Raw genomic sequence first — 15,594 nt, forward strand, 5'->3', positions numbered from 1 at the left:
TCAAGTTCACTATTCTTCATGTGGTTTATATAGCTGTTTATCACTTAGATCATACATGGAGGAGACTTTGCCTGCTTGGAGTTGCATACTGTTTCAGGTTTGGGTCAGCAGATAAACTGCAGGCAGCCTTGTCCTTGTGAGTGTTCCCAGGTCACAATGGGATCATGAAGTGCGGAGAGGCTTAGGGGAAGAGTTCAACTGAGAGATGAATGAAATACAGTTGAGATCAATTACCTCTCAGGAGCAGATGCAAGAGATGATAGAGTTTCAGTGTTACAGTCGGGCTGTTCCCGCTCAATTCAGTAGCAACTGTTCTCCTAGTTCTTTGTAGCTTAAAAAGTAGTAAAGCAAAGGTGTTCATTTATGGATCTTTTGCAGGGCATCAATGGAATCCTGGCGGATGAAATGGGTCTGGGTAAAACAGTACAAAGTATTGCTCTCCTTGCACATCTGGCTGAGGTAGGTGGATTATAGCTTGTTCCTGGGTAGTATGCATGATAGAAGATGTATACTTTTCACATGTTGGAAAGGAATTTTGGATTATAAAGCTTAAATGTCTTAAAGAGTGTTTTATACATTATTTTCAGATGGAACCATTGAAATAGTTATAAATATGTATGTATGTCAACTTTTATTTATATTATAAAGTTTTCATTTATACATAGAGTAAAATCTTCTCACTTGAACTGAATGTAAAAGCCTTAGGAGAGAACAAGTTGCACACTTGGATGGTTCACTGAGTTTTACAGATCAAAGTGCTCAAATTCTGAGCTTTTTGGCAATTAGCATTAATTTCCATATTCCAGTGGGGTTTTTTAGGCAGCATAGTGATTCTTCTGTGCCAGGGCAGATAAACAAAACAGAATTAGCAATAGGACCTTATTTCGTAGTGCAGAAATAGACAGATTTATTAAAAAAAATGAAGGTCTTGATTGCAATCCAGTCACTTGCCCTAAATAGGAGATAATCAATGAAGTGATATGAGAAGCGAAATTAGCTGCCACTAGTGACCAAGTGACAATTATGTGCATTTCTTTGTTTCTGGTACTGTTGGCCAAAATACTGTAAAGGTGTGCAAAGCTGAAGGTTCTTGACCTCGTCTGTATGGAAGAAATAACAAGATAAGCTTGTCTTCTTGTGTCACTGCACCTTGAGGTTTTTGGAAGGTTACACAAAACTTTATTTTTCTGCCCATCCCTTATGAGGGCCAGCTGGTAACTGCTAATATATTAATTGATCAACTCAGGTATTGACCACCAGAGCATACTGTAATTTGTGATGTGGCAGAACAAAGTTTTTCAATGCCACCTGAAGTTCTTTTCCTTATCAAAATGACAGGGGATGTTAGTAACATACATGTGGCTACTCTCAGAAACAAAGGAGTTTGTTCTGGGAACAACTTTGCTGTTATGAAATAAGTTGGTTAAACATTAGATCTGCTCTGTTTGATTTTGTATCACCCTGCTGTGCTGGGAGAGTTTTGCTATTTTGCAAACCATTCCCTCTCATGTAGCCACTGTTGTTTAGTAGATTAAAGCATACAAACCATCTCTGTAACACCTCCCTTCAATTATTTTTTTAAATTTAATTTTTTTTATGTGTGTTTTCCAGAGAGAGAACATCTGGGGACCTTTTTTAATCATTTCACCTGCCTCTACTCTGAATAACTGGCACCAGGAGTTTGCCAGATTTGTACCTAAATTTAAGGTAATAAGCATGTCCAAGGAAGTTCTTTCTGTTTCCTCAAGAGCAAACCATTTTGTTCTCCTGAATTCTGTGTCACATCTGGGTGCTTACTGACCTTGGAATATGAAATTCTGTTATGAACATACTCTGGTATTTTTTTCCATCATCCTAGTTTTTTCTGGAGTGTTTAGTTATTTAGGGCTTCAAAATATTCTTTCTTTAATCACATGGTTTTCATTTTGCACTGACTTAAGGACACCTTCTCATTAAAGAACTGTAGTAGGTCAGCAAGTGGATGTATAATTTCAACATGTGGGCCTGGCAGCAGAACCAAGAATTATATACCAAGTTTTATGTAATGTCTTCAGGGTTAGAGCTGTGTTTTCAGTCATTCATAGGAATTTGAGTCAGATAAAGATTGTTTGTGAACAAACACTGAACAGGTAAGAGGGAAGCAAAATGCAGTTATTACAGAAAAATAGAACTATGGACATGCAGTTAATAATCAAGAAAAAGCAGAGAAGTGAAGCACAAATAGATTAGAACAAAACGATTGAAAACAAATTGAGTTCTTCAGATATAGTGTGCATATGAAAACATAGTAAACAGAAATAGTAAACAGTAAATTAGAAAGCAAGGAACTATCAGTTACTGAAAAACAAGCTGCTTACCTGTCTGCCAGTGGAAAACATTGGAGTGTTGCAAAGAAAAATTTGAAAAGAAATGTGTACTGCTAAAAGAGTACTGTAATTTCAGAATTCGGCATAGACAAAAGTGTCAGAAGCTTGCATTTACATCTGCAAAGAGGAACAGATCATAATTTAAGTATTTGGGTTGTTAACATAATAACTTTTGATATAAAGAAGTCTTGATTGTTTTTTCTTGAAAGATCAGATATTCCTTTTTACAGAAAACTGTAGAAGACACCTAGTTATGAGTAACCAGTATACCAGTAACATCAGGCTAATTGTTTGAATGTCTTGGCTATTTAAAAAAGCTTGAGGAAAAATCTTTGAATGTATTAGTATAAGTGATATTTGATTTTTTGATCTGGGGCAGGGCAAAATAAAAGGATTTAGCTTTTACCAAATAGCTAGCTTTGGAGATCCCGATGAGACTGTACATTGGTTGTGGTGTTGTTTAGTTCGAGGTATCTGTGTGAGGAGAAGTTGTGCTAGAGCATAATTCATACTGGATTATTCAAGTGACTTGTATTTTGGGATAAATAGGCATTGCTGAGCCTTTAGAGTAACTAATGAAGAAATACAAACACTTCTGTTATTGAGGAGGTACTCAAAAGAAAAAAAAGCCATCACAACCTGAAAATAATCTATTAATGTCTTTTCATAGCCCAAAATACTAGGAGCTCTTGATTTAAAAGCTTGAGAGCTGTTGGCCATTCTGTCTGCTTTCTCTCACTTCCTTTGATCAGTTCATTGTATATAATGGGCAAGCAGCTGTTTATGCTTTCTCCTTCTCAGTATTGAAATACAGCAAATGTTTGGAAAAGGCAGTCAGGACGCTTGTGAAAAGATAGTTTTCTCTTTTTTGACTTAAACACCAAACTGTTTATAGCATTGTATAGCTGTTCTTTGGCATGCTGATCTTACTGCATGCTGATGTTTACCTCATCCATGGAGCAAAACACATTTTAAAAGGAAGTTTTCTAAACTTACTGTCACATGTTTACAACTTCAGTCAATCTTTTTTTCAACCAGTTTTGTTTCTTCCTCTAATCATACAAAAGTGTGCAATCAGTTCTGCTTGTAGTAAATCACAGTGAATTTATCTCCATGGCAGAATATGTAAGCTAAAAGACAAATCACTTTTCAATCAGTCTGGTTGTTTTACAAACAGAACAGTAGGAAGAGTAATCAATTAAAGGCTTTTGGAACCTGTCAGTTGAAATTGTATGACTTTTCCCCACCTCAGAAAGCAGCATTCTTCCTCCCTCCCAAACCTCTGTCTTCGCTGGCTGTGTTTCCACCAGGCAGGAGATGGCAGTACAGTGTTATTTACCAGTGACAGGAGTCAATGCTCTGCAAAGGTCTGAGTAATAGGACCTGTGCAGTTTTGAACTGTAGATAGTTTAACAGCTTTCTTTGGCAGTAATGCGTGCTTTTAAAATTGTTATATTAAATGTAACCAGGCCAGACATTTTAACTTCATCTCAGGTTTTTGGGGTGAGTTCTGGGTCAGTTCTGAAATAGAAAACCAACAGGACCATGGCGGTTTTTAAACAGGCAACAAGCCTTCTAGTCCTCCAACTTTAAGTATAGCAGTTGAGTGCAGACCTCATTCTGCCATAAGCAAAGTATAATTTTTAATTTTTAGAAAAACCTGACTAGAAGGTTTGTGCTAAATGCTAATGGGCATTTTTAGATTCTCAACATAGCTTGATCAGGCCAAGTGTCTTGATACCTTTACTTGGAATGCTCTTTTTCGAAGTATTTTTAAATGTTTTCTGATTTTTCTTGATGATAAAAAAGATAATTTCCCTTTTTGTTGTTTTGGAGAAAGAAGTATGTAATTTTGTAGACTACAGACTGTAAAATTCCAGAGCTGGTGTTATTTGAAAATCATGTCTTTCTATTTTTTTTTACTGTTTCAGGTGCTACCTTACTGGGGAAATCCCCATGATAGAAAGGTGATCAGAAAGTTCTGGAGTCAGGTAATACCAGCATGAAGTGTGTACTTTGACTGTCTTTCTCTGTGCAGAGAGAAACCAGAAACTGTTGCTGCATCTCACCAAACTAAACTAATGTGTGGATTTAGAGTTTCTTAATTCCTGTAGTAGCATTTTCATGAAGATAATGAGGTGGAAGACTTCTCTTGTGCTGAAGAGCAGTACCATACAGGGCAATTCAATGTGGTGTGGTGTTCAGATGAAGAACAAGAGCTCTGTAAATAAAGCAAGTTTCAGTGTCAAGGACTGATTATTCTGTTTGAGTAACCTAGCTCAGGATACCCCAATGCAGAATCCTTGCAGTTCTGTCAAGATTGTTCCTTATTTAACAAGAGCATTTTTTAGGGTTCAGTACCAGGTCTTGTCTTGCATGTTAAGAAGCATCTAGAAGTCTGAAGTCCAGGTCCACTAGTTGAGTAACTGTGATATAATAATTTTATTAATTAGTCAGCTGTGGAGATTGCAGTTGTAATGAGAAGTTTGTAATACAGAAGTCTGAAATGACAGTGAACTCTGACAATGTACTTACATTATGTGGACATTTGTTTCTCCTTTTGCGGTTATAGAAGACATTGTATACTCAGGATGCTCCTTTCCACGTGGTAATTACCAGTTACCAGCTGGTAGTGCAGGATGTGAAGTATTTCCAGCGGGTGAAGTGGCAGTATATGGTGCTGGATGAAGCACAAGCACTCAAGAGTAGCTCCAGGTAATAAACTGACTGGAAACAAAATGTTTTCTGTGGATCAGCCTCTTGGAGGAGTATCAAGAAAGTATCAATAGAACATAAATTGATAGAAGTTAAAATTAACACACATAAGACCCCTTAAGTATCTAACCTAGTTAAATATCTATATAACTCTCTGACACTGGATTGATCCATTAGGTTTTTTGCATTTAGATTTTTCAAATATGTAAAATGTAATTAAAAAGTAGCTCTAGAGCAGAAACTTGTATGGAGCACAGGACAGTTAAACAAAACAATGTAAAATGCTGTTCACTTTCCCTCCTGAATATTCACAGAATTCTGCCTAGTGAATGGTCTGTATTCTTTAGCCTATATTGCTTATATTTACTCCATTAAATGCATTATTTTGAGTCTTTATTCAGTGGCACTTCCAGACATGAATGAAGGTCAGAACCCCATGAATACTGTTGGCTGCAGTAAAGCCCAATCTGTGTCATGAGACTCTATGCCAGAAAATTTTCTGTTTGTTTTCAAGTAATGGATTTGTCTGTCTTTATTTCTGTAATTGCTTTCCCATAACCTTTGTCCAAGTTGCCACTGTACGCAGTTAGCTAAGGAGTGCATTAGATGAAGGCTCATTCTGACCAAAGTTTGTCTCTTCAACATTCTTGGGAAGGCATCCCTTTAAGAGGATTTTAATGCATATCTCAGCATTCCTGCCACAGTAGCCTATACACTTCCTCTTGTAAAGTGTAAAAAATACATGACATTCTGATTCAAAGTACCTGTTTCTTTTGGAAAATTAATTATTCCAATCATAAGATTTTTTTTTTTTAGTAAGCTTTGTTTTAAAAATGAGGAAAAAGGATACTTAAAAAAAATAAAATAAATTAAACTATTTAAATTTTTTTAAATTGAAAAATGGCTATTTTTTCCTGTAGTTGTCTTTTGAAGGACTGGGGAACAGCTGTAATAGTTTTGTCCAGTCACTTCCAAAGATCATTTGGGAAACTCATGGGAAACAATTTGCCTTAAAATACCTTATGTTTCATATCATTCTGCAGTTTTCTCTAGAAATTATTTTTCTTGCTTTTATTCATCAGTGTTCGTTGGAAGATCCTACTGCAATTCCAGTGTCGAAACAGATTGTTGTTGACTGGGACCCCAATCCAGAACACAATGGCTGAGGTATTTGGGAGCTCAAAAGAGTGGATTTTTCTTTGTAACAATGATACATACTAAGTGTATGTAAACAGTTGAGAAATCTGTTGTATTTGTGTGGTTGTGGTATCATACTTGTAGCAAGTGTGGCTGGCAACCAGTGGCAAACAAACATGGGATCAGCCCTGGGAGGGAAAAATATGGAAACTTGATATACATTTAAATAAAACTAAAGATATTTGAAGTAATACTTAGATTACAGGATTAAATCTAGTTCTAGTGATTTTTCCTTTTGTTGGCTGAAGTAATTAGACTGTGTCACTGCTTTCTAATAGAGTTCTGTTAAGTTGTTATCTGTGGCATTGTGGGGGGAGGCAGGAAGGGAATGCAGCTGGGGTTTTGTTTAATTTTGCCATGTCTCATGATCTAGTGAAGTGATTTTGCTTATAAAGAGCTGCAAGATTTTGGGATCCCCAGTTACTGTGTCCACAGTAGGATGACTTTTGCTAATCTGGTGTTTTCTCCTCTCCTTTTAGCTGTGGGCCCTGCTGCATTTTATCATGCCAACACTGTTTGATTCCCATGAAGAGTTTAATGAGTGGTTTTCTAAGGACATAGAGAGCCATGCGGAGAACAAATCTGCTATTGATGAGAGTGAGTGCAATGTGTAACTGCTATAATTTTTATATTAAGAATCTGTTGCCTTTTCATGCCTTTTCAAACTAATAATGGCTAAATTTTTTATGAGATGTAGCATCTAAAGCAGAGAATGTATAATGAGATTGGAACATTACTGGATTGTTGTTGATAGGTTATGTTGAAGCTTCTGTTTCTGACTGTAATATAGCATGTGTAATGAATAGAAAAACAGTGTAGCACAGCACTCATTTAAGAAAGAAAAATCAACAGAGAAATATCAACTCTATGCTGTAAGAACTCACATGAGGGGAAATGACTGAGCAGTTAGAGACTTAATTTGTCATAAACACTATATAATTTTCTTTTTTGATGAAGTAATTGTTCTTTCTTTCCCCTTTATTTCAGACCAGCTATCCCGCTTGCACATGATCCTGAAGCCTTTCATGTTGAGAAGAATCAAGAAGGATGTGGAAAATGAACTATCAGATAAGGTGAGAAAAAGTATTTCTGGAATGGGTATTACAGCTCTATTGTCATAGCTCTGTTCTCTGATATGGTTTTTGCAAACTTGTTTGTCAGTCTGCATACCTGAAATTTGACTGTAGACTTCTCTTCGACCTTCACCCTCTTGCACCACCTCCCAGCACTGTCATTAGATGTGAATATAACTAAACAATGTCTAATTAACAAACATTTTTCTTGGAAAAACATTTTTTTACCAGTTAAGAATGAAGTATTTTCAGTCCTGGTTAAGTTGATAGAAGCATCCCTAATGGCAGTGAAGGAGATCAATGCATCAATTACTGAGTGATAAACATTTCCAGTTGTCTTTGTGAAGGATTTGGCATGGGTCTAAGATCCTTTTTTTTTTTTGCTTGCCTATACAAAGAAATACATAGTGGCAGCATCAAGCTCTTCTCTCTTGCCCTTCTCTTAATTTCATATATATGTTAGCAATACTAGATGATCTTGTGGTCAAGAGTCCCCAGGTTGAGAGACATTGGCTGAGAGATACCTGGTTTGTTCTGATTAATTTGTGCTTATTAATTTCAGTGTATTTCCCACTTGTGCGATGCACCTGTCACTGCTGTGGGCTCTTTACACTCCTTAGCATGGCTCTAAATGGGGAGCTATAGGTTGGTAGAATTGCAGTCAGATTTTAAACTGATCAGCTGCAGGTTGATGTCAGCTTCTTAAGAATCCATCTGTTTACTTAGTTGTGTTCACGTGCTTTTAAAGGTCTGTCTCCTACATCATTACACAAGCCTTCCAAAACACACCTATCAGTTAAGTCCTTTCCAGGTTAGATCCTGAAATGCACATCTGAATGCAACTGCCTATAAATGTATTTTTTGAGAAAGTTGCATTTTCCTCAAGATGTGTTTCAGCTTTGTGTGCACTGATGTTATCATCTTCATTTAAGAGAAAGAAATAACTAAATCTCATTATCATTTTGCAGATTGAAATTCTTATGTACTGCCAGCAGACAAGTCGACAGAAGCTCTTGTACCAAGCTCTGAAAAACAAAATCTCTATTGATGACCTCTTGCAGTCATCAATGGGCACTACTCAGCAAGCACAGACCACCACTAGTAGTCTCATGAATCTAGTCATGCAGTTTAGGAAGGTAAGGCTATTTTAAATAATAATTTTTGAAAAGTATGATCATTGATTAGCACAAAACTAAGATATGGCTTCTAGAAAACACCATATGGAAAAAAATCTGGCATAGACAAGCAAGTTTGCATGCAATTCAGTTGTGTTTTGGATGCAGTGTAGCATTGATGAAGAAGAGCTTTAGCCTTATGATGCATGCATCTGCTAGCTGGTTTAGTTACAAAGGTTGGTTTGGTTGAAGGAAGCCATTCACTTGGGAAGAAGAGGCAGTATCTGTTATATGAATAGCGAAAAGTATGATGCCATATTGAAGTGTGAGCAGATACACCAAAATAACCATGCAAAATTAAGCAGTACTAAAGTTTTAGTGATCATTGGTCGTGGGTGATTTGGGATATAGATGCTGCATCAGACTAAATTAATTCCTGCCAGCTTTTGACATGCTCTCTGTCTTACAGGTGTGCAATCACCCAGAGCTGTTTGAGCGACAAGAAACTTGGTCTCCATTTCACATCTCCCTAAAGCCATACCAGATTTCCAAGTTCATCTACCGTCATGGACAGATCAGGGTCTTTAATCACTCACGGGACAGGCAAGCCTATTCAACTTCCTATCCAGTTTAGCATACTTAGTATTATAACTTACACTTATTTTTTATAAATGCTAATTAGCTTTCTTACCTGGTGTACTTAAATGATGTTGGCTGAGCAATCCATTTCCTTTTAGTCATTCAGCTCTTAAACATCTCATATAGGTGCCCTTTCTCGGTGGAATCCTAATCACAGAATATCCCTTTGACTGAGTAAGAAAGCCAGAAAGAGGAATTTAGAGTTGTTGCTGATGATGTGCAGTAGAATTAAGTTTTTAAAGATCCTTGAAACAAAAAAGAAGCCCTACCTGATTTCTCTTCAGTGAGTTTTCTCATGGAAGGAAGCTGTCAGTATCTGTTGCAACATGGTATAACATGAGCATCTGCTAGTGCCTTGACAATTTTTAATGCTCACCTTTGATGAGGAGAATCTGCCCAAGTGCAGTTTGCTACTTTGCTGTTTTCTCCAACTGTGGCAGTTCTGGATTAATTTTGTCTGCATTCAGTTATGAGAAGTGCTCAGGGAAGAGATGAGAGAGATGTAAAGACAAGATCAGCTTTTCTAGAACATATAATGCAGTTCTAGCACAACAATGTTGTGTCTCAGTGTCAAATTAACAGCAGTGCATGTAGACTGATGACACTTTCCTTCTACTGCTGTGCAATTCCAGATATTCAGAGCTCTAAATACTTACAGTGAAGAAGTGAATGGCTACTCTGTATCTTCTGCTGATTGTGTGATTGAACGTGTTATGTGTTAACACCTTCTTAGTGATGTTGTTTGGTTTTGTTCCTTTAATTTTCAGGTGGTTACGGGTTTTACTTTCACCATTTGCACCAGATCATATCCAGCAGTCTCTCTTCCACAGGAAGGGTAAGTTTTCAGTCTTGGGAAGCAAGTTGGATTTTAATACATCTTCTTCAGAGGGAAGGACTGAGAGACGAGATTAATTAGTTCTCCTAGATAATCTGATTAGAATTTACTAGAATTTTGTTAGTGTTTGTACATACATTTCATTTGCTCAGAGAGGAAAGGATGGAAAGCAGCTGGAAGAATCTGTGCATAACCTGTCATTTAGTTACTGCTTAATCCTAGTGCAGTATCTTAATTCAGGCTGTCTTGTTTTAACTTGCTTCAAGAGATTAGTGCTGCCTTTTTAGTCTAAAGTGAATTTTCACAGATTCAATTCTAAGAAGTCTTGGATTAATTTCAGAACATTCTGTGTTGTATCTTAAACTGCCAAGTTACTTTCAGCTAGAAACTAGATGAGATGCAAGTGACCCAGGATCTATCAATGAGCAAAAACCCCAGAAAAGCTGCTGTTATTGACAGATACAATTTATTATAGATGATTGAGTATTTTTTCTACAAGAGCTAATTATATCACTCAGCTACTGAGATGGGAAAATCTTCAGAAGTGTAAAACAAGAGAGATATTGTCTGCATTACTATGCTGAAATCTGTTAGCATGGACCTCTTCAGCTGGTGTTGGGGCTATGCAGTGCACAGGGTGGGCCTGCAAAGCTTTTCCCTACCAATACCTGCAGCTCCTTCTAACCCATTTGACTTCCTGGGTGAGAGGGAGCATGAGACAGGCATCCTGAAGTATGCATGTTCTGGTCAGTTGTCTGGAAGATATTTGTTCAAATTTGCAAATAAGCACGCTGCCTATTGATTCTTAATAACTGAAACAAATGTCCTAGACCTAGAATGTATTTCTCTTTTTTTGCTAAGAGCCCTTCTCTTGCCCACACTGGAAAATGAATTGGAATGTGGAGTCTGGCAACAGAGATTCAAATTTAATTTTCAGTATTTCTAAAGGATCTAGGTTAAATTAGGTTCTCCTGTTTACTTACCTAGATTTATCATGTGCCACAGAATGTGTATCCTGAATTGATGAAGTAAATTTGGTTTTCAGCTAGGAGTGCCTGTGAAGTGTGTTGGCCTAACTTTAGTATTTCTGTGATCTAGGCATCAATGAAGAAAGCTGTTTTTCTTTCCTCCGGTTTATTGATGTCTCTCCAGCAGAAATGGCAAACCTTATGAATCAGGGACATTTAGCCAGGTGAGGACAACTTTTTTTTTCTCTTTTAGTAATTACAGGAAAATGACAGGAAAAGTCAGTAATTCCTCTCTAAACCTGCATTTTCTATGCCTCTTAATATTATTATGTCTGTATCATTTTCTAATACTAGAACAACTTCGATAGTGTTCCTCCAGACATGGGACACCATTATGCAATGCAGTTTTTATGCCCCTGTCACAAGAAACCCTGTGTTACAAAGCGTTGACATTGTAAATACACAGGATGGTCAAAGTGCAAAAGGAGAGTTTGCTTGGGGTCACACTGCAGGTTGCTGGTGTTATCAAGTGCAAAATCCAGACTTTGTAAGGCCAGTTCAGTGCAGTTCTTACCAGTTGCACTTGAGTGTTTGTTTTAAACACACATGGAATAAGCTTGTGCTGTGGTAGTTATTCTTCAGCCCTGAGCCATACTTTCCACATGTCTTGTTTTTAATATAGAATGTGATTCTGAGGCATAGGCTTTGAACTTGTGTCAACTGTATTATCTTGAAAGGAGAGGTGATCTTTTAAATTATAGTGTAGTTGTAGTCTGAAAGGACTCTGTGTCATGTTAATAGGGACTGTAAGAAATTTTAGACTAGAAGCAAGTCTTTATTATTAAATAGAGATGTTTTGCTTTATGGCTTTTTAAGTGTAATATGATTTTTTTTTTGTTCTGATTATTTTGAATTACTGTTTCTTGACTGCACTTCAGTAACATAATTCAGATTTCTCTTGATGTGTGTCAATAGTATTTATGATAAATTCTGAATTCATTCCGCATGTTGTTATAAATAATTTATATGTAATTTACAGAGAAGTCAGTGCAATTTTAAATCATAGTGGCTAATTGGGGCTTGACCATTTTAGATTAAGTGCTTCAAAGTATATCCTGATACAATCATTTAGATTCAGTTAAGCCACCTTAGAAAAAAAAACGAAATAAGAAAAATTTGAAGATGTCTATTAGAAATTATTTTCTTTAAGGCAGGATGCTATAAGCCTGATAATTCTGACAAAAACCCCTTTTCTGTCAGATACAGTTATGCTATAAATACATTCAAGCCTTCCTTTCACAAAGCAGTGAATAAATGCATCTCCTGTGTTTTTTTTCAGATGGTTAGCTCTTTTCCTGTCTCTGAAAGCATCCTACAGGCTCCATCACATGCGCTCCTGGATGGAGACTGAAGAGGACAAAGAGCAGGGGTCATGTTTTCTGAGGAACAGGGATTTCTTGCTTGATGTAAATTTCCCGCTGTCTTTCCCTAACTTGCACAGCTGCACTTTGCTGCAGGTAAGCAAAATTTCTGTGATCTGGAGACAGTAGCAAATCCTCATGAGTGACAAATGGGAAAACCATTCTGTCCTTACAAAACAGGGAAAACAGACTTGATAATGGGATGATGATACTGTCTGCTTTTTTAGATACAGTTAAGAGACTTTAGAGTGCTGAAGAGAAAAATAGTTTAACCCCTATCTCCTTCACATGTGGCATTACATTTCAAAACTTCATATAATGAATAAATCAGTTGACTTAGAAGACTTCAAAATATTACTGGAGCACCAAAAGTAGATACAGCAGCAACAGAACTAGACTCATGATTTGTCAGGGGTAGACTATATATAAGTTTAAGAATTTTTTAATGTTTTTTACATGCAAAATGCTCATTTTCTGGCTGAAACTACTCTTTTCTTGTCCAATTCAATACATTCTTGCAGCAGCTGGGAAAAACAGATCAGCCTCACACCAACAAATGCTTGTTGGTGAACAAGCATTTTCAGTGCTGTATTTCTACTCTGAAATTTACCTCTGCTACTGTCTAGTAGATCAGATGTATTCAAATTATTGTGTAATGCAAGATCATTTTTGTTAATCTTTGGCCTAGGATATGTGTGAAGATTTTGCCTTTTTGTTACTAAATTGCAGTTGATTTCCTGAGTGAGATTAAGGCTTCATTGATTCAGTTCACTGGGAAGTAAGTTCACAGAAGTGCTAGTGTGGAGTCAGGAAAACATCTAGGGCAGTTAGCAGATATGCAGTAAAAAAAAATATTTTCTGAAACAGTGAGATTGTGCCAAATTTCTCTAGGGAATATTGCTTCTGCTCATGAGTCTGGAAGGGGAAAGGAGATAGCCAGAATTCAATTGAATATTGTGTAGAGGAAGTTGAAATTGAAGACTCATAAGCAGTAGGAAACCAACCTTGGACTTGGTGTCATGTTTTGCAGTCTTAACAGCAAAGCCAACAAAATGAGTCCTCCTAGTTATCAAACAAAGAGCCAGCCAAGTGAATGTGTGCCTGTTAACTCTGGCTGTGCTGGTATTTCAATAGTCTGTGTTTCCATGTCTAGCTTGATAAAATCTCTATGCTATATGAATTTGCTTTCAGTTAGTTTTTTAAGATTACAGTCAGCTCTTTCTATAGTGCTTGCAGTGCTGAGTGCAGTCTCTGAGACTGTATGGTAGCTCTGTCCTCTTGTTGGTATGGTTAAGGAGAATTTGTGTGGTGTCATAAGTGTGGCAATAAAGAAGATGGTATCAGAAGTTGTGTGCACTTAGAGAAGGTAACATTCATTTTTACATATGTAGAAAGATTTATCTAAGTTCTTACATAGCCTTTGGTTTGTATGAATATCAAAATGAAAATCATTAGATTTTCTGAAGGACAGAAGATGGATTGAGATTGTAGATTTTAAATGTAAGATGTGGAATATACATGTGTGGGTTTTAATATTAATGATTAAATGCAAACCATCTGGATAGGCTACAGACCCACCTATACCACAGTTTAGCAAGATTTAAACATTAATTTCGTTTCTCCAAAAATTTCTATTTTTTGAGGATGTCAGTAATTGTGTTCTAGGGGTTCCCAGGGCTGTTGACTGTGTATAACTAATGACTCTTGCATCTAATACATTCAATACAGGAAAAAGCCAGCTGAGGAGCAGAGTTCATTGGTGTGTGCAGTACAGTGCATTTGTGATAACCCCATAAATCTAAAGGAAGAATATCCCTGCAGTTATGACAGATACTTTAAAGCTGTTTTCTAGCCTTCCTGTTAGACAAATTACTACCTGCAGTCACTTTAAAAGAAGCTATATTTACAGAATTTTGTTTACAGAGCTTATGTTTAAAACACTTTAAAATAAAAAAAAAAAAAGAAAGGGTGGTTAGGGAGTTCAAAACCTAAAGAAGAGTGGAAAATCAAGCTGCCCTTTACATGCCTGTCATTTAGCACTGCACATTATTGTGTGTGAAATGAACTAACTTTTTCCTTAGCGCAAATTGGAGAAGCTTTCAATGTAACATTCCTCAAGGCTTCCTCTTGGGCTTCATAAGGTAGTAACATGTACGGAATGAGGAGGGTGAGGAAAGAGGAAATGGTAAAAATCTGGAAATGCTTTTCTTAACTGCTCAGATCAGCATTTCTGATGTAAGAGACAAAACATGAAAATAAGTCAGTTGAAAAAGGAACACATTTATTTTTAATGGGTATTTCTGAAATTGAAGTAACATCTGTCTAAAGATATGTTTAATCATGTAAATACAGAAATTGCTTGGAGAGTGTGAAGTCTCTTCATTGCCCCTGCTCAACACCTCCACATATGTATTAATTTGTATGCATTCAATTAAATTAATATAAAATCTGCTCTGTTTACATGAACCCTTCCCTCCTTTCCTTTTGTAATTTTGTTTCTGTTAAAAAATGTAGGAGTGTTAATGGGCTTAAGATGTTGGTAGCAATCACCTATATTTATGTACAGCTCTATTTGCAGTATAGGAGACCCTCTTTCAAGACTTACTTTGGAGTGCTTAGCTGTACATTTGTGGCTTTTAACAATCTTACTCTTTGGTTTTTGGCTTTGTTGTACTTAAGTATGTGAGCCATTTCAGAGCTGTGGCTGTGTTCAGTTCTGTAATTTTACCCAGTCTTTCCATGTGTGTAGTTGATGGGGAGCTGATGGGTTTCCACTGTCCCTGTTATATCTGGTGACTGCTCCATTCATGAATACAACTGCATATGTCAAAATTCAGAGTGATGTTTCTTATGTGACCTGCTCATAGTTTGTACACAGGAATCTAGCACTCAAAGCAAATTAATGCCCAGGTACAAATATTTTTCTCTTATTTTGGGTATCTTCTTGAAGCTTAGTTTCCTCCTAGGTACTTCAATTGCCCTAAAGTAATCTTAAATTTTTTTCTCTGCAAAATTTAATTTTAACTCAGAATAGTTAAATGAGTAGCTAGAAAACACCCTGAGCATCTGACCTACTAGAGTATTCCTGTACTGCCTTCATTAGAAAAGCTAAATTCAGGAGGTTCAAAGGTAGAAAAACTTGTTTCTGGTTCCAACTGAGAATCAAGACAAGTACTGATATGATCTAGTCTGATTGCAAATATTTCTGGATTTGAATGTTCACACAAAGATGCTTCACATAGTCACTGCAGAAGATGTGTAGAAT

At 36.7% G+C, this 15,594-nt stretch overlaps 1 protein-coding gene across 2 annotated transcripts in view; it reads left to right on the forward strand.

Annotated features, from left to right (window-relative positions):
• The window catches only part of INO80 (INO80 complex ATPase subunit), a 64,937-nt gene that overhangs the window by 20,504 nt on the left and 28,839 nt on the right, over positions 1–15,594 (forward strand). For both annotated transcript variants that reach the window (XM_077784158.1, XM_021533451.2), the window contains 12 exons: positions 379–459; positions 1,612–1,707; positions 4,298–4,357; positions 4,939–5,081; positions 6,164–6,248; positions 6,758–6,875; positions 7,266–7,351; positions 8,320–8,487; positions 8,936–9,069; positions 9,873–9,940; positions 11,039–11,132; positions 12,248–12,425. In XM_077784158.1, the coding sequence (XP_077640284.1) occupies positions 379–459; positions 1,612–1,707; positions 4,298–4,357; positions 4,939–5,081; positions 6,164–6,248; positions 6,758–6,875; positions 7,266–7,351; positions 8,320–8,487; positions 8,936–9,069; positions 9,873–9,940; positions 11,039–11,132; positions 12,248–12,425 (1,311 nt within the window). The remainder of the gene's footprint in view (positions 1–378; positions 460–1,611; positions 1,708–4,297; positions 4,358–4,938; positions 5,082–6,163; positions 6,249–6,757; positions 6,876–7,265; positions 7,352–8,319; positions 8,488–8,935; positions 9,070–9,872; positions 9,941–11,038; positions 11,133–12,247; positions 12,426–15,594) is intronic.

The sequence above is a fragment of the Lonchura striata genome, chromosome 6 (assembly GCF_046129695.1).
Source record: "Lonchura striata isolate bLonStr1 chromosome 6, bLonStr1.mat, whole genome shotgun sequence".
Classification (NCBI taxonomy): Eukaryota; Metazoa; Chordata; class Aves; order Passeriformes; family Estrildidae; genus Lonchura; species Lonchura striata.